General features: G+C 44.0%; 1 protein-coding gene across 20 annotated transcripts in view; it reads right to left on the reverse strand.

Annotated features, from left to right (window-relative positions):
- plecb (plectin b) overlaps positions 1-18975 on the reverse strand; it is a 189204-nt gene that overhangs the window by 95109 nt on the left and 75120 nt on the right. For 4 of the 20 annotated variants that reach the window (XM_045704571.1, XM_045704570.1, XM_045704567.1 and 1 more), the window contains exon 1: positions 6100-9545. The exons of 10 other annotated variants lie outside the window; for them this stretch is intronic. In XM_045704571.1, the coding sequence (XP_045560527.1) occupies positions 6100-8881 (2782 nt within the window). In that variant the 5' untranslated portion in view covers positions 8882-9545. Of the gene's footprint in view, positions 1-6099; positions 9546-18975 lie in introns of those variants that run through there. 6 more of the 20 variants (XM_014168058.2, XM_014168049.2, XM_045704578.1 and 3 more) reach the window with 3 other exon arrangements.

The following is an 18975-nucleotide window of genomic DNA, read 5'->3' on the forward strand; positions in this document are numbered from 1 at the left end:
AATTAACCAATAAAGAGGTGCAGTCATTTCTGAAATAGAGCTGTACTACGACACCCCTTGGAGGCTCAGAGTAGTCCAAAGACATGACTTCCTGTTTGCATTTCTATATGTCAACAGATAGATAGTTCACCCTTGTGGTATCCATACACACATCACTCACATTTCTGGAGTGATGAGGAGTTAGTGCCTAAAAAGGCAACAACAAAAAAGTCCCTAAAAAGGCTTTGAACATTGAAGAACTGAGAAATAGTGCTATCTTTGCTATCTCCCTTAAACCTTTTGTAATGAAATTTTTTTATACAGGATATTTTTTATAAAGTATTTTTTTCAACAGAAAGACTGGACATAACAAATACAAGAACAATGTGCAAGAAATGCACAACATTGAAAAACACATAATTGTTCATTTAACTGACCATAAGTCCACATCCAGTTTCGACCAAGCCATAAAGGGGCCCCACGTATATGTTCTATATATGTATATGTACATGTTCTATATATCTAGTGAAGAAAGCTCAGCTATTATCTCTAAACCATGGAGTCCCTCTCTGCTCTAGTTAATGTTCCATCTAGACTCAGAGAACGTCAGGCGGGTAGCTGCTGAAAAACATACTGTTACAATTTGGGAGGTTCGTGTTGAAGGTCAAATGGTTCTGAGACCGTTGAAAAGAGTAGAGAAACCCTATAGTATTTTGTATATGGGTGAGTGTTGTGGGAGTGGGTTTTTATGTGTGAGCGTGCATGTGGGCATGTGTGTGTACACGTCACAAAATCAACATTTACTATTTAGAATCCATTCCCTTCCCTCCTCTCAACACCCAGGGGAGGATAGTCATACCGGAGCCACATACAGAAATGATTCATACCCATTCACTTACAGTATTCAACATTTTGTTGTGTTACAGCCTGAATTCAACATGGATTTCTCACCAAACTACACAGAACACCCCATAATGACAAAGAGAAAAGATGTTTTTATATATTTTTGAAAATATATTGAAAATGAAATACAGATATATCTCATTTACATAAATATTCACATCCATGAGTCAATACATGCTAGACTCACCTTTGGCAGCGATTACAGCTGTGAGTCTTTCTGGGTAAGTCTCTAAGAGCCTTGCACACCTGGATCATACAATATTTCCACATTATTTATTTTTTTAAATCTTCAAGCTCTGTTAAGTTGGTTGTTGATCATTGCTAGACAGCCATTTTCAAGTCTTGCCATAGATTTTCAAGCCAATTTAAGTCAAAACTGTGACTACGCCACTCAGGAACAATCAATGTTGTCTTGGTAAGCAACTCCAGTGTAGGTTTGGCCTTATATTTTAGGTTATTGTCCTGATGAAAGGTGAATTTGTCTCCCAGTGTCTGTTGGAAAGCAGACGGAAACAGGTTTTCCTCTAGGATTTTGCCTGTGCTTAGCTCTATTTCATTTGGTTTTTATCCTAAAAACTCCATATTCCTTGCCGATGACAAGCATAACCATAACATGATGCAGCCACCACCGTGCTTAAAAATATGAAGAGTGGTACTCAGTGATGTGTTGTGTTGGATTTGCCCCAAACACAATGCTTTGTATTCAGGACAAAAAGTTCAATACTTTAGTGCCTTATTGCAAACAGTATGCATGTTTTGCAATATTTTTTTTTCTGTACAGGCTTCCTTCTGTAATTTAGGTTTGTATTATGGAGTAACTACAATGTTGTTGATCCATTCTCAGTTTCCTATCACAGCCATTAAACTCTAACTGTTTTAAAGTCACCATTGTCCTCCTGACAAAATCCCTGAGTGGTTTCCTTCCTCTCCGACAACTGAGTTAAGAAGGATGCCTGTATCTTTGTAGTGACTGGGTGTATTGATATGGCATCCAAAGTGTAATTAATAACTTCACCATGCTCAAAGGGATTATTCAATGTCTGCACATTTTTTTTTACCCATCAACCAATAGGTGCCCTTCTTTGCGAGACATTAGAAAACCTCTCTGGTCTTTGTGGTTGAATCTGTGTTTGAAATCCACTGCTCGACTGAGGGACCTTACAGATAATTGTATGTGTGGGGTACAAAGACGAGGTAGTCCTTCAAAAATCATGTTAAACATGCAACTTACAATGTGACTTGTTAAGCACATTTTTACTCCTAAACTTATTTAGGCTTGCCATAACAAAGGGATTGAATACTCATTGACTCAAGACATTCCAGGTTTTCATTTTGGATTCATTTGTAAACATTTCTAAAAACATAATTCCACTTTGACATTATGGTGTATTAGGTGTATGCCAGTGACAAAATGTAGAAAAAGTCAAGGGGTGTGAATCCTTTCTGAAGGCACTGTAGCTTCTAATGTATGTTGTTGACCAAGGACCAAAATCCAATATGTACTATGTGAAATACCTAACATCAGCTCATCTTGGCCTAGTACTCATTATAGGAACATATGCTATTGATGTGTGTTCGTTCCATAGTTTATACTACAGTGAGTTTACTGTTATACGGAGGCAGTACATCTCCCAGTCACTCTGACAAGAGCCAGCCAGGCTGCACTCATTACATTGCATTACAAACTATAATTAACGCTGGTTGTTCCAGCAGAATTTTTCCTCCATGTGAGCCAGCTCTGCTCCAACTATAGCAACCACTCTGCCTGCCTACGCTGGAAGACAATACCCAGCAGGCTTCTGTGAGAGAACTATGTTACACAACCTTTATACACTGCAGCGATACACTATACTATGATCTACATTGTTTCATACAAGTTCCTACAATTGGATCAGACCCGTGTGACGTCAAGCGTGTGACGCAAATCCCAATTCTGCGCAAGCAGACAAAGTACGATCTCTCATTTCATCTCGTTATTTCAGAAATATGGAGCAACACGTGTTTTCCTCATTAGCCGGCCTGTAAACACACAGGTGCCATCCCAGCCCAGGAGACATGCCTGGTGGTGTCAGCGGAAAGACATAGGAGCAGCTGAGCTACCCAACCTTGTTTTGAGCACAACAGCAAAGCCCAGATGTACAGCCTTACACTGTACTCAACACGCTCATCGCTGCGATGTCACACCGCAGGCTACTGATAGCGTGACGGCTAACAGTGCTCGACCCCCATGTTTTTTCACTCACGGAAGGTTAGGCTCACACACTCACATACGCCACACCACAATCGTGAGCCATTAGAATGAGAAGGGACAGAGGAGAATCCTGAGAGTTGCTGGTCATGTCACATATTACATGTGGGAATGCCGTGAACCGAGTAGAGAGAAGCCTAGGAAAACAACATGGCCTGTCAGAAATATGAGTTGGGGTTGGGTGCCCCACGTGTGCGCATATTTTTGCATGGCGCCAGCAGGCAACCCCACTTATCATAAACACTGTAGCTTTTGTTTGAACATGGAGTGCTATCCATTCATCACACACGATTGCAAATGTCACAGACACAGAGTAAGTGATTTCCTGGGATTTCCCAGATCAAGAGTCACTGATGTATAAAGAGCTTTAAAGCGACAAGATACGAACATGTCAATGCCAGATCTAAAGATCCCCGTTTTGATTTCTACACATGAACATATGCGATTGATCTGTGTGCTTGTTCCATAGTTTACATTACAGTGAGTTAACTGTTTTAATGGAGGCAGTAGATCTCCCAGTCACTCTGAGCCAGCTCCCGAGTGGTGCAGCGGTCTAAGGCACTGCATCTCAGTGCTAGAGGCTTCACTACAGACGCTGGTTCGATTCCAGGCCATATCATAACCGGCCGTGATTGGGAGTCCCATAGGGCGGTGCAACAATTGGCCAGGCGTCGCCCGGGTTAGGCCGTCATTGTGAATAAGAGTTTGTTCTTAACTGACTTGCCTTTTTAAATAAAAATAGCCACATTGACAGAAGTCTAAGAAAGGGTTGAATGAGTCCTGAGACTCTCAGACAGTGTCACAGTATAAAAGTAGGCGTAGTGTATCTGAGGGTATTACTAAATCCGACAGCTATATAATTAGATTGCAGACCATGAATACTAGATGCTCTAGGATCTTCAGACATGAAGAGACACCCTCATACCAATGTGGTGTCTGCTAAACATCTCCATTTGAAGTCATTACCAATCACTGCCAGATGTATTCCTTCACATAGATACTGTTTCTAACGTAGCTTACGGTATGATTGACAAACTACATGATTGGTCACATGACATGCATTCCAAAATGAATAAAAAAATAGCCCAGAGAAAGACACTACGCTTTTACAGTGGTTATTTCTGGGGTAAGGAGCGCATACACATGGCTATTATGGATCATCCACTGTAGGTGGCAGCAGTGAGTTAGCAAACATCGGTATTATCTGCGGTTAGGATGGCACTCTGAAGCATGATGGGCTTCCCTGCCAGATCAGTTATACAGCCTTTTTTATCCCATGGTATTCACATAAAGACCAAGGAACCTTATTTCTTTACATTTCACACTGATGCCAAAACAAAAAGGAATGTAATGCCCTAACATACAGTATAACAATATGCCACTGGACATTTTGAAGAAGTTTGTTATTATTCCAAATGTGTTATTTGATCCATATCTCAAACGCTCTAAACGCTGTTGACTAGGTGATCTGTTCACACACACTAACTTTAAAATCGCTGAAAGTGGAGTCATCCACCTGATGACGAACACAGCTTGACCACTGCCTGTCATGTGAGCAACGCTGCTAATTCACTCCAGACCTGCAGAAGCAGTGTGACGTGCGGAACTGAGAACTCACACCCAGAATAGTACAGCTATGGTATGAACAAACTATTCCAATTTCCTGTCTGTTCTGTCGCTCACGCAACAGTACAGACAACGCCCATGTGTACTGCTCTCTCGCCACTCTGCGCGAGGGTTATATTCTGCAGTATATACACATTAACACCCACATAATACATCTCAAAACCCACAATCCATAAATCTCAAAACCAAATTGTCACCAACGTGCATCTTGCTTTAATAACAACAAACAACAGCAGAGAAACAGAGATTTATACTTTTAGTTCCGTCAAAGCCAACAAGATGGGATGGCATTGGCAACATTTATACGCACGTTCCAGCCCTTTCCGTGAGCCAATCTGGGGTGGAGAGCAGGGAGCTGCCAGCAGGTATAATAACATACTGTTCCCAAGCCCCCTATTGCTAGCCTGTTGATCGATAACGCACACAAAGGCATATACTATTATCACACCCGAGAGGGGAAACCAGGAACTGGAGATCACCGTTCAAAAATCACAGTGCCAAGAACACAACCTTCCTGACAAAAAAAAAACACAGAGAGCGATTCTCAAAAGCACCACACCCCCTTCTCTCATTCATTCTCTTCTTCACTTTATAACGCAGGTCATCTCCACAGAGAAAAGACAGGAGGGGAGTAAGCTAGGCGTTGCACATAGCCACACCGCAGGAATTACTGCAGGTCTGAATCATTTCTGGCAGGGAGACAGTGAGCGTGCATCGCTTAAGTCCGCATTGCTTAAGTCTAAACTCAAAGTCAGGTGGCACTGCTGTTTGTACAACAATATGCTGCTACGCATGAACATCTATCACATTTTTGACTTCATCGTATGTGTAGGATTGAGTTATCTTCCCTGCCAGTGAAACAGATAGGATATGAATATACATTAGGGAGTGAACTACTATAGAGGCATGCTGATCTATTAGTAGATGCCTAAATCACAGCTTCATCGTAGTTGGTTTGTACTCATTCATCATCTCACTGAAACTATTCCTAAAGAGCAACCAGGCTCTATAACAGAATATAAATCAAACACTGAAACTAAGGCCTGGGACTATAATACAGATTTTTGCTGACCAAACTAATACCATCATTTGAACTTCAAAGGATATACTCTGAAAGGAAAGATGCATAAACCAACAAGTACAATAACCTGAACACTGTTTATACCACTATGCAACTAGAACATAATAGCACATGGTAAAAGACATGGTAGTGCCATCACCACAACGCCCACCTAGGATTTCCCACAGTACATACAGGGGAGGAAACCTCAGCAACAGTGACATCACACAATAAACACACAGGACAGGAAGTAAATAGGGGGAAACAAGAAATTGTCTCAAACCTTCTATGAAGTTGGGGAAGGTCTTTTCCTCAGGTACGTCCAGAGAGTGGTCCCAGTCCTCGTCGGAGATGGTGCTCCGGGCGGACTCGACCACCGCTCCCCCGGCCAGAAGAGCCCGTTCGATGGCCAGTGCGTGCAGGACATCAAAGTCCAGTTCTTGCCCTGTTATCTCAGGTTCAACAGAAGGAGGAACCTCTCCTCCAGCCACCGCCTGTGGGCTATTTATGTGCTGCACCTCAATCACCTCCTCCACCACTACTATCTTCTTCCTCATGTTGGCCTCGTCTACAGGCTGGTCACAGGTGTCCTCCAGGTGAGGCTGTGCTGGCAGAGGGGTGGTGGCTGCAGTGGTAGCAGTGGTCTGTGGGGGTTTGTTGTCCTTCTCCAAGGCCTTGGGAGGAACAGATAGACAGTTCTCCTTCTCCTCCTCTGTGCTCTGTGCTGCTGCTAGAGCGGCTGAGTGTTGTGCAACAACTCTAGGAAGCTCCCCCTGCTCAGTGTGGAGGCTGGCCCGTGCCTCTGCTCTGGCTGACGCTGTCTCTTCGGCTGCAACGGGTGCTTCCCTCGCAGAGGAGGTTTTTGGTTTCGGGTCCTCCCGTTTGATTTTTTCAGCAGAGGGCTGGGCAGGCTCCGCCTCTCCTTTGTCTAAAGCAGGGGACCCAGCCTGCACAGCTGCTGCCACGCTGGTTTCCTCAGACCACATTCTTTCCGGAGGCATCTTTAGAGAGCAGTCCATTACTTTTGCCCCGGGGGTGTTTGGGTGGTCAACCTTAACGGTGGTCCTGGTCAGCGACACCTCTATTGCTGATAATGTTTCAGCTGCAGGTGGGGATAATGGTTTTGTGGTTGTGGTCTCACGGTCTGGGGAAGAAACCTGCTTTTTCTTTTTAGCTTTTTTTGCCTTTGATGAATCAACCACAGCTGTTTCTATAGGGGCTTTAGCCTCCGGCACTATGGCAGGTTGTGGTGGTTGCAGTGGCAGTGTAAAGGTCATCTCCACAGGTTTGAGGGTTTCCTGTGTCATCGCCATTTTTATGGTCTTCGGCACTGTCACCATTTCCACTTTAGTGACACTCATCTCTGACCTGTGGGATATTTTTCCAGATGAGCCTGAGGTCAGTTTATTGCTTGTCTCAGCCTTCTCCTGCACTTGGACAGTGATTGGAGGCTCAGCTGGAGGGGCTGCAACGGGATGGGGTGCATCTTGTAATACTACAGATTTCGTGTTGCTCTGTTCCACTGCTGGTTTGTAGGTCTGACGATCAGCCTCATTTGATTTTTGAATCTCAGCCTTAGTTTCTCTTCGAACCTCAGCCTTAGTTTCTCTTCGAACCTCAGCCTTAGTTTCCCTTCGAACCTCAGCCTTAGTTTCCCTTCGAACCTCAGCCTTAGTTTCTTTTGTGGATTCGGAATCCTTGGGCTTTATTGATGATGTAATAGCTGGTGGGGGTTTGGCAGGCTCCTGTGTCTCTTTGTCTGGGGTCTTCAGTCCTTTGTCTGAGGACACCTTTGTGACAGGTGGTTCAGCAATCACAGCCTTCGCTGTTGCTTTTTTCTTCTTTGATTTGGAGCCATCTTCAATCATCACTTTCTTAGTTTCGATAACCTTTTCAGTGACAACACCGTCATTGCCATTGACCACTGGTAAGTGAGCAGTGATGTCAACTTTGAATGATGTGGTGGGTTCGGCTGAGAGTTTCGGGGTCTCTTGGGGGACAGTAATTTCTGATGCTTTCTTGGGTTCCGGAATTACCTTCACTTCTGTTTTTTTCTCCTCCTTAACCTCTTTAGTAGGGGGCAGGGGTGCTGAGATGGCTGGCTTACTGAGGACAGGTTCAGCAGAGACTTTGGGGGTCTCCTCAGGGACAGTCACTGCTGCAGCTTTCTTGGGCTTCTCTTTACCTGCTTTATTGAAAGAGGATTCAGCTGAGACCTTCACTGCTGCAGCACCAGCAGCACTAGTTACTGCAGTAACAGCTAATGGGAGGGCTGTTTTGGAGGAGACTGACTTGATGCTGACCTGTGATTCCTGAACCGGAACCACCTGGGGCCTTTCTGCATGGACCTTAGTGATGATCTTCTCCTGGGAGGACACCACTGCTTTTCTGCTACTAGCCTCAGTGGTCTGAGAGAAGGTAACCGTGGATGCCCTCTTCCCCTGGCTTTCCTCCATCATTGAAGCCTCAGTGTGGAAGCCCCGTGCCTTCCTCAGGGGAGGCTGGGCCTGGGCCTCAGATTCCCATGGTGCTCTTGATCTGACCGGCTCGGTGGCCATGGGGCGACCTCTGAACCTTGGCGTTCGGTCAGAGGGGCCTTCCTCCTCGGCTGCGTCCAGCCTCCTGTGTCGGTAGACCTGGCGCTCAGCCATCGCCTCCTGACTCTCTTCCCTGCCAGGTTTGGGGACGTAAGATGTGGGGCCGTCCACTGACTGGACCCCACGCGCTGCCCTTTGGGCAACGGCCAAGGTGGCTGTTGGACGGCGAACCCTTTGCAGGGAAGAGGGGACGATCTCAGCAGGCAGACGGAGGAAGTCGCGCAGGTAAACAATGCCCTCGTTGGTCAGGTACCAATAGAAGTGCCTCCAGGCGAACGTCTCCCTCAAGTAGCCCCTGGACTTGAGGGAGCCCATGGCGCGGATCACCTGCAGGTTTCCTACGCTGGGGATCTCTGGGTGCTTGGTCTGGGGCCGCTTGTCCTTCTTGGCCACCATGACGCCATCGCGAAACAGGAGCTCGTAGATGGCCCTCAAGTCCACCAAGGGCATCACCATTCCGGCCACCATTGTTGCTCTGTGTGTGTGTGTGTGTGTGTGTGTGTGTGTGTGTGTGTGTGTATGTGTGTGTGGGTTTGTCCCTTCAAAGTATGACTAACAGCAAAGCTGGAGCCACTCCGCCAAGGAAGAATGAATTACAGGATGACCTCACTTCTCAGTCTGTGAAAGGGTCCAGTGGCTAAAACCGTCTGCCAAGTGCTTTTCAATCGAATCACAAAAAGTATGAATAAATCCTCTTATTCTCTCTTATTGCTTCTTCACTCTCTTCTTGTTGCCTTTGAACGGTTGAGGAAACAGAGAAAACTTTGTGAAAACTCCAGAAACTAAGTCAAAAGAGTACTGTTCCACCCTTTAGCAGACTTGCTTGGAAGTGAACAGACTCCGGTCTGACGCATGCAGCAGCAGTGTCAGAAGGAGAGAGAAAGAGAGAGAGAGGCACACTGCTCCAAACGGCTCCTCCTACCTTCTCTCTACAGTTGAGGAAAAGTTGGCATGGGTAAAAAAAATAAAAAACCTTCAGAGTAAACAAACTTAAACAACGGCAGAAGGCGGAAAATGACTTGTCGAGGGGGTGAATAAATGTGCGCGATCGAGATTAGATTAGGATAAGCGAGTGAAAGAAAGAAAAGTAAAATGAATGGAAGCTACTAACAGACCTCTGTAGTACTTGAGCACATGCAGGGCTGTTGCTAAAAGAAGACGCCCACCCACACACGCGTGCTCACATTCACACACTGTGGGTTGGACCAGGAGAGATTAGCTAGCGACAGTAAGGGGAGACAACCTTTAGGCATGTCATCCTACACTGCAGAGACACACTAGACATTGACTTACGGGAGGCTTGTTACCCTCAAACACCCTGGTTTACACATTTCAGATCCGGTATCACTGGCTGCTTGACTTTTGCCCTACACACAGAGGATCTGCCTGAAAAACGGCGTGTCTCCAGACCCCATGCCTAAGAGAGTAAACACACTTTCTTCTTGAATATAGTATGACACATATAGATCATGTGAGAGATAAGAGATAGATAGGCTATAGCCACAGCTAAGGTAACATGGACATAGGCTTTGATGTGACCGACTAAAATTAGAATACTGTAACTTGATAGTTAGACAAGTCAGGGTGGAAAGCACAAATAGCCCTATGGACTGAACTTACTTCACTAATCCATCTTGTTTAAGCCAAAGAGGTAAAGCCAGATCGCACACATATAACTAATCAAACAATTGATTTAATTCAACTCTATTCATGTCAGTGTTTTGTTAGCGCACCAAGTGAAGAGGAAATAAAATAATCTCACCAACTTCTCCCAATGTAACCCATTAAAGTGATGCAACAGGCTGTAAGAACCACTATTCCCACTGTCCAAACAGCTCACATGGAGGCTTCATGCCCTGATATAGCCAGTGAACTTATATTGCCTGACTCGACTATATAAAGAGCCTATACATTATAGCTAACCTTTCACAGCACCCAGGAACATGAGATCAGATTACCCTCCCCGAGATTGATGGATCTCTCTCTCTCTCTCTCTCTCTCTCTCTCTCTCTCTCTCTCTCTCTCTCATTCATTCATTCATTCATGTGTGTAAGAGAGGAAAACTAGAAAGTGCCCTTAGGGGAAGAGAGAACATTTCATTAGTCTAAATTATATTCCGTTCACACACTTATCAGGTACAACAAACACGTGGGTCTGACACTCACGGATAGATAGTATGTGAGTAACGCCTGTGGCGACAACACAAAAAAATGCCATGAGGAAACGCATAGGCTACTATTTCCAACCACAAAAAAAGGTTTTCTTTTTCATCGCCATGGCGACAGGCATACAAGACAGTGTTCCAGTTCAGAGCAAGTCAAATAGAGCTCACCAGCTTGTAGTCCTAAAACCCGGAAATGAGTAAACTATGGTTCGTTCAGCCATCCCTATGGGGAAAAATAGGGTTTTGGGATGAACAAACAGTTTTGTTCTATGAGATAATATCAGTCAGTTAATCTGCCCTTTATGAATTATGAAGCCTTTATGTGCTTTGTGCAGTTTAGGATTACATAAATGCTTCAAAATTCCTCTTTCAGGATATAGAGAGAAATAACATAAATATGTTATTCAGGGCATCTTGACTCCACTGTCACTTCACAGACAGCTGTCTGCAACAGTTAGCATTGCGCTCTCAGCCAAACTATACAATAGGCACAAGTCAGCGTTCCATCACCAATCAAGTCATCCTAAATAATCACCTGATGTAATTGCGCTCTTTAGGTCTACATTTTAGAATACAGACAGCTCGTTAAATTTAACTGCATGCAATTAGATCTAAGGCGTTCATTTAAAAAAGTGCATACTGCCACAATAATAGTTCATGAACACCGAAGACTTGTTTTTATGCATTATATAGCGACAAATGTACATCTTTCTAACAGAGGAATTATAAAAAGCATATGCATGACCAGGGAAGCAATTGACAGGAAAGACTTTCTAAATGATGGGGAAATTGTCAGACCAAAAGGTGAGGACACAACTGTTCACCTGACACAAGACTGAATCCAAACATTACAATGTTGATTTTATGTGCATTTTAACTTTGACCGTACCTTTCACAGCATTTGTCAATAACAACATCTGAAAATACTCTGGATACATTCAACATAATACGAATATTCACTGTAATTTTGGAGTAGGGGGAAGATAAGAAAAAAAACAATTACGGGTTTGAGTGAGAGGACTAACTGGTGTCTCCAAGTGACCACAAACCTGTCCAAACTTGAAAGTAGTTTCAATGCACTTTTCTGACTCACGAAAAGAGCTTTCAACAGCACAGTGCTTAGTTTTATTTTTAGCTCTCCTAGTTTTGCCACTGAGGAACTGAAGCAAGCACACTTGTTGTTTTGTTTGGAACACAGGCCTGTGTCCCCACCATCACACAATTACTGTTGTTTTTTACATAATCGGCAGGCTAGCCTAGTGGTTAGAGCGTTGGGCTAGTAACTGAAAGGTTGCAAGTTCAAATCCCTGAGCTGACAAGGTACAAATCTGTAGTTCTGCCACTGAACACTGTTCCTAGGCCATCATTTAAAATAAGAATTTGTTCTTAACTGACTTGCCTAGTTAAATAAAGGTAAAATCCAAAAATGTTCCATTATAAATCACAATCTGGGTCAGGTGTGTAACATTTGAATGCTTATTCTATTGCAACATGATAGCTAAATGATAAAACACCATAACTCAAGACTAGCAACTCTTTCACAAGAAGGGTCAGTGGCCACATTTAATAGCGTAAAAGCACAAGGAATGCTGAAGGTAATGTACTGCAAACACATTCCTTGCAACTACGAAAGAAATGGAATGGATTATCATTGGCATGCTACAGTCTGCCTAATCAGAGAAAGGAAGGTTGTGCAGTTGTGCGTTTGTACTCCTACATGATTCATATTAAGTTGCAATATGCAGAAATCGCTCCCCCATTTCCTGGTTGCTGAAATGCAAATAGTTCACCTAATTTCAGTTTGTGACAAAACGACTGTTGAGAATCTGTGAAATATATTTTCAATAAGCAAAAAGATTGGATTTTCAGCTGTTTGAAGCTGGTGTACAAAACCGAAAGTAAAAGAAGAAAAAAACGAAACTTAAGCAAGGGAAGCATAGAAACAGCGCACATAGAACAGATCTCCCGCTGCTTAGACTTGCTTTCAATGACAGTGACAGCTCTGTAACTCACTATCAATCACAATTTTATTTTTTGCTTTCAAAGGAAATGTATCCAATTAATCATCCATTTCAAAAAGATCATGATCTATCAGGTTATAATGAACAGAGATGACCCTATTACTTCCTTAAGAAAATGTGCTCCTTGTTAAAAACTATAAACTGGCAATAGACACCTTAATACCATCCCCCAATTTCACTGTGCCATGCCATGTCCCCTAGCTGTGCCCCTCTGCCCATGCCAGCACTCCTCATTAGGGATAATTTGCATCCACATGCCCTGTGCCCTCCTCTTAGAACTGCCCATCAGTGGGATTTCATGCACTGTTTGTGCACAAAGTGCTAACTGAACAACCCACTGTCTCACAATGACCTATGAACTGGTTAAATGCCTAGACCCACGTACAGTGGGGGAAAAAAGTATTTGATCCCCTGCTGATTTTGTACGTTTGCCCACTTACAAAGAAATGATCAGTCTATAATTTTAATAGTAGGTTTATTTGAACAGTGAGAGACAGAATAACAACAAAAAATCCAGAAAAACGCATGTCAAAAATGTTATAAAATGATATGCATTTTAATGAGGGAAATATGTATTTGACCCCTCTGCAAAACATGACTTAGTACTTGGTGGCAAAACCCTTGTTGGCAATCACAGAGGTCAGACGTTTCTTGTAGTTGGCCACCAGGTTTGCACACATCTCAGGAGGGATTTTGTCCCACTCCTCTTTGCAGATCTTCTCCAAGTCATTAAGGTTTCGAGGCTGACGTTTGGCAACTCGAACCTTCAGCTCCTTCCACAGATTTTCTATGGGATTAAGGTCTGGAGACTGGCTAGGCCACTCCAGGACATTAATGTGCTTCTTCTTGAGCCACTCCTTTGTTGCCTTGGCCGTGTGTTTTGGGTCATTCTCATGCTGGAATACCCATTCACGACCCATTTTCAATGCCCTGGCTGAGGGAAGGAGGTTCTCACCCAAGATTTGACGGTACATGGCCCCGTCCATCGTCCCTTTGATGCGGTGAAGTTGTCCTGTCCCCTTAGCAGAAAAACACCCCCAAAGCATGTTTCCACCTCCATGTTTGACGGTGGAGATGGTGTTCTTGGGGTCGTAGGCAGCATTCCTCCTCCTCCAAACACGGCGAGTTGAGTTTCCACTGTACTGAATAAGCTGTTCATTATCTCTGAACTGTCGAAGTTGGCAATGGGACAACGTCGGGCCAGGGAGTGGAAGTCAACTTTGATAATAGATAGAGATGAAGAACGAGATAATCAGAAACGAGAGAGAGAGAGAGAGAGAGAGAGAGAGAGAGAGAGATCATAGGAGAGTCCACTCCAGCCAGATGCTGTTCCTGGTAAGTCTGCTTAGATGTGTCAGACAACCCACTCTGCCCAGAATAGACATGTCAGCACACACACCAGGGACTCTGACTGGGCTCCATGCCCACTGTAAAGGCTCTGTGCTCTGGGGCTCAATGTCCGTCAAAGACACGTGCCTACGGCCTGCCCACTCTGATATCAGACTCCAAGCCATTCCAGGGAAAAACAAAGGTCATCAGGATATGTCTTAGAGACCAGTTGTGTGTATCTGTTGCATTGAGAGTAATATGTCCAGGAATCAACTGAAGCTCAAATTCATGTGGCTAGTAGATGTAATTACAGCTGCTAATAAATGACTGAGACCCCCACAATCTGTCTCTGGGAGGAAGAATGTAAGAGAGAAAATAAAGAGAGCAAGTCAACAGGATGCTTCATCACTGACAACATCACAAGACTCAGCCATTGACAGCTGAGTTCACCAGCAAAACATTAAAGTTCTCTCCTGCGAATAATGGTACAAACCACATCCAGGTAGTAAGTACCCAACAGTACTGCAGGTAGTCTAACTGACCTATGATAGGTCTGTAGATGACTAAAAAGACCACATATCATTACGAGCCCACATGCTCTGAATTAGAGCTAGGACTTTTGGGGACTTGTGGGGACTTGCTTCCATTCAGCCACAATTGCATTAGTGAGGTCGGGCACTGATGTTGGGCGATTAGGCCTGACTTTGCTCTGTTCATCTTTCCCTCGATCCTGACTAGTCTCCCAGTTCCTGCCGCTGAAAAACATCCCCCCCCCCCGGCATGATACTGCCACCACCATGCTTCACCGTAGGGATGGTGCCAGGTTTCCTCCAGACGTGACGCTTGACATTCAGGCCAAAGACTTCAATTGGTTTCATCAGACCAGAAAATCTTGTTTCTCATGGTCTGAGAGTCCTTTAGGTGCCTTTTGGCAAACTCCAAGCGGGATTTCATCTGCCTTTTACTGAGGAGTGGCTTCCGTCTGGCCACTCTACCATAAAGGCCTGATTGGTTGAGTGCTGCAGTGATGGGAGAACCTTCCAGAATGACCCATCTCCACAGAGGAACTCTGGAGCTCTGTCAGAGTGACCATCGGGTTCTTGGTCTCCTCAAGGCCCTTCTCCCCCGTGCGGCCAGCTCTAGGAAGACTCTTGGTGGTTCCAAACTTCTTCAGTTTAAGAATGGAGGTCACTGTGTTCTTGGGAACCTTCAATGCTGCAGAAATTCTTTAGTACCCTTCCCCAGATCTGTGCCCCGACCCAATCCTGTCTCTGAGCTCTACGGACAATTCCTTCGACCTCATGGCGTGATTTTTGCTCTGACATGCACTGTCAACTGTGAGACCTTATATAAACAGGTGTGTGCCTTTGCAAGGCATGTCCAATCAATTGAATCTGTCCAATCAAGTTGTAGAAACATTTCAAGGATGATCAATGGAAACAGGATGCATCTGAGCTCAATTTAGAGTCTCATAGCAAAGGGTCTGAATACTTATGTAAATAAGGTATTTCAAAAAAACTGTTGTTCAGATATATATAGATATATTAAAAAAATATATTTAACCTTTGTTTAACTAGGTAAGTCAGTTAAGAACACTTTTTTTTAAACTGACAGCCTTCCGGGGAACAGTGGGTTAACTGCCTTGTTCAGGGGCAGAACGACAGATTTTTACCTTGTCAGCTTGGGGATTCGATCCAGCAACCTTTCGGTTACTGGCCCAACGCTCTAACCACTAGGCTACCTGCCGCCCCAGATGAGGAAAAACATTTATTTAATCCATTTTAAAATAGGGCTGTAATGTAACAAAATTTAGAAAAAGTAAAGGGGTCGGAATACTTTCCGAATGCACTGTATATCTGAGTGCTGACTTTTAAATGCAATTGAATACAGCAAGGGGTATGAGAGTAATGATGGGGAATCTTGTGTATTTTGTTTTGTGGTAGAAAGTGCTTCTGTGGTAGAATGTTGTTGGAAGGCAGTTTGGGACTGCAGTGACTCAAGTGGACACGTGGTCCTCTCTGCAACCCTGGAATTGACAGCCATTTGCTTTCACTAGAGCATGGGCTGCAACAAATAATTTGCCAGTTTTATTTACACAGCAAATACATTACAGTAAGAAAGCAGCCTTTCTTTACCATTAGTAACTTTCACTTTCGATATCAGTATCATTACAGGGAATAAGAGTACTCATCTCCAGACATCTCCAGACACTGGTGTTAGGTTGGACTACTGTCCTGTGGAATTACACATTTCCAACCCCTATTGCTTTTGTGCTTGCTTGATCTGGTTTTGAGGATGACCGCCCCTCAGATTGGGACAAGCGTCCAGCTGTCCACTCTGAACAAGAGCTGACGTGTGTGACTCGCATGTCACCTCGCCCCCCCCGGAATCTCTCGACTGGGGAGTACTGTAACCAGCTGGAGGGGTACTTTTAACCCGATAACACCTCTTAAAATGGGCTACTTATAGAGAGAAAATCACAAACTTATAGGTTGGGGTAACAAGGCAACCGTGGACATGGTGATTAATGTTGATGTCAATATGACTATATCCAGGAAGATCCTTTCAAAATAGGTCAACAGGTTGACTGGTCACTTGTTATAAAATGGTTTATGACCCGAGTGGCATCAAGCGGCATCAAGCGACATTAAGGGCCAGATAGGTCATTCACTGAGGTGACCTTGATATACAGTGTGTCTTGTTAATGGGAGCTTCACGGGCCGTGCCAATCAGCACCTTGGCCAGCCTTGAATGGCACCTTTGAAATGCAAGCGGGCCAGAGCAGCATAGATTAACCCCTGGCACGAAGCGGGCGACTAATTTGGGATGATCTAGTGAGATCCAAAATGGACGGCTTCAGCGTCCCTGGTGTGACTTGGCATGAAATTCTAAACCAGAGGAAAAGAAAAGAGAGGTGTGGTGGGTGAGTTGGCATCGCAATGGACAGCCTCTGTCGGTAAGACCACCACAAGGAAAGACTGAAAAACCACAAAGGACTGTTGCAGACAAAAGAGCAGTGTTTTGTTCACGAGCTGGCTAAAAGAGGGAAGGAGAAGGAGAGAAAAAGAGGTGCCATTGGCATTCCACACATTGAGAGGAAAATAAACAAGTTGACTGTTCTCGGCTAATCGAAATTAAACATCAACTTCGAATGGAAGAAAGTTATGGCATGTTGACATAGAGGGTGTTGAGTCCATGAGAGGTAAACAGAGAGAGAGAGAGAGAAACACATATTGTGCGGAGATCAATGGCAAACTCCAGGAGCTGTTCTGCAAACTCGGCCCAGCTAGAACTGTCTCCAGACGCTGCCTAATAAATGAAATCGTTTTGGAACCAAGTAAAGCAAGTCAGAATGGCTAAGTGGTAAAAACTAAGCTTCTACATAAAATGTGGGTGTGCCAAGAACTTTTCTCTTGGGCAGAGTTCACCTATATAAAAACATTATGCTGACGTCACATCTGAAGAATAGGCTATTGTGTGTTAAACAAGATGAAGTTTTCAAGTTGTATTTTTCACATGCACAAGTACAGTGAAATGCTTAACTTGCGAGCGCTTCCAAACAGTGCAGTATTCAATATCAACCTAGTATAAAAATACATTTAAATGAAATAAAAAGGAGAATGTAAGCTATATACAGGGTCAGTGCCAGTACAATGGGCGGGCATACTGGAATAGTGGAGGTAGATATGTACATGTGGGCACGGCTTAGGAGAAAATGACTGGTAGCAGGATAAATGATAAGAATATGAATAAATAACACGTCGGCAGAATAAGTGGTGGGTGGGTGTGTGATGGTGAACGGGTGTATAGGTGTTAGTGTGTGTATAGGTGTTAGTGAGTGTCAGTGTAGGCGTGATAGGTGGATATACATGTTAACAGGGCTGAAAAGTGACTAGTAGCAAGAATATACGTAGAAATACTTATGATAATATACTACCGGTAATATAAACAGGAGCAAGTGACCAGTAGCAGGATAAATAGATACTAATAATGGCAATCAATAATCAGTGAACAGCAGCGTAGTGGTATTAATAAAATCTAATCAATAATCCTTTTAGCAGCAGCATAGGTGTTATTAAGGGAGAGCAGCTTGGCTGAGTTCTCAGAGGCACGAAACACACATGGCTATAAATTGGGTGCAGAGCTCGAGGTAAAAATATCAACTCCATGAGTCATGGATCACAACGACTTCTCCTTTTCCAGAGTGGAAAGAAATATGAAGTCAGAAAATAAGCACCTCTACCACTTCCAGTGTTGCTACTTGTCTAATCTAATGAGCCGAGATTCGGTGGGGGACAGTGGTGCGCTCCCTGACCAACCTAACTGGTACTGCGCCCCCTGCAGATCCTGGCGGAGGAGCCCAATGAGCAAGGACTGAAACCACGGGCCCATAAGGGAGTCTGACAGATTTACAGTGTATTACATTAAGGTGTAAAGTTTATCAACTCCATCATTATTACTGTAAAACCTGTCAGACTATCGAGCAATGCTTAATTTCACATCAATGTTTCAATTCTGAGGAGAAAAAGTAAGACGCGTGCCAAAAATCCCACTTTACATTTCGTAATGAGAATCAGGTTTGAAAGTTTGGTAAACAAGTTCCAGCAGACACAGGGATCTGATGTCAGCAGGGAATGTGAAACAGTCCTCCTCATTCCCAGATCCCCTGTGGGAGCCATAGATTTCCACACGGCACAGCTCTGCAGCAGCCAAAACTTCAGGATGATTACTTCACTTTGCGCCAGTCAGGATTAACCATTGACGGGCAGACTGTGGGGGTCCAATAATCTCTCATATCAATCCCTCAATCTCTCCACTACAGCCCCTCTGGATGACAGACTACGTCGAATGTAAAGCAGGGCATGTCATATTTCAGTCACGCTCAGAACGTAAAAGAAAGTAGCCACAAACTCTATCGTATTTATAATTGAACCAAAATAAATACATCTCAGTCACACACCTGGCTGATGGCAGTACCTGCAGAATTTATGCCTTCAAAACCTATGTAAATGCGCAATAGAAGGTATGTGGGAAACTGAAAAGCAACT

This window comes from Salmo salar, chromosome ssa02 (assembly GCF_905237065.1).
Source record: "Salmo salar chromosome ssa02, Ssal_v3.1, whole genome shotgun sequence".
Classification (NCBI taxonomy): Eukaryota; Metazoa; Chordata; class Actinopteri; order Salmoniformes; family Salmonidae; genus Salmo; species Salmo salar.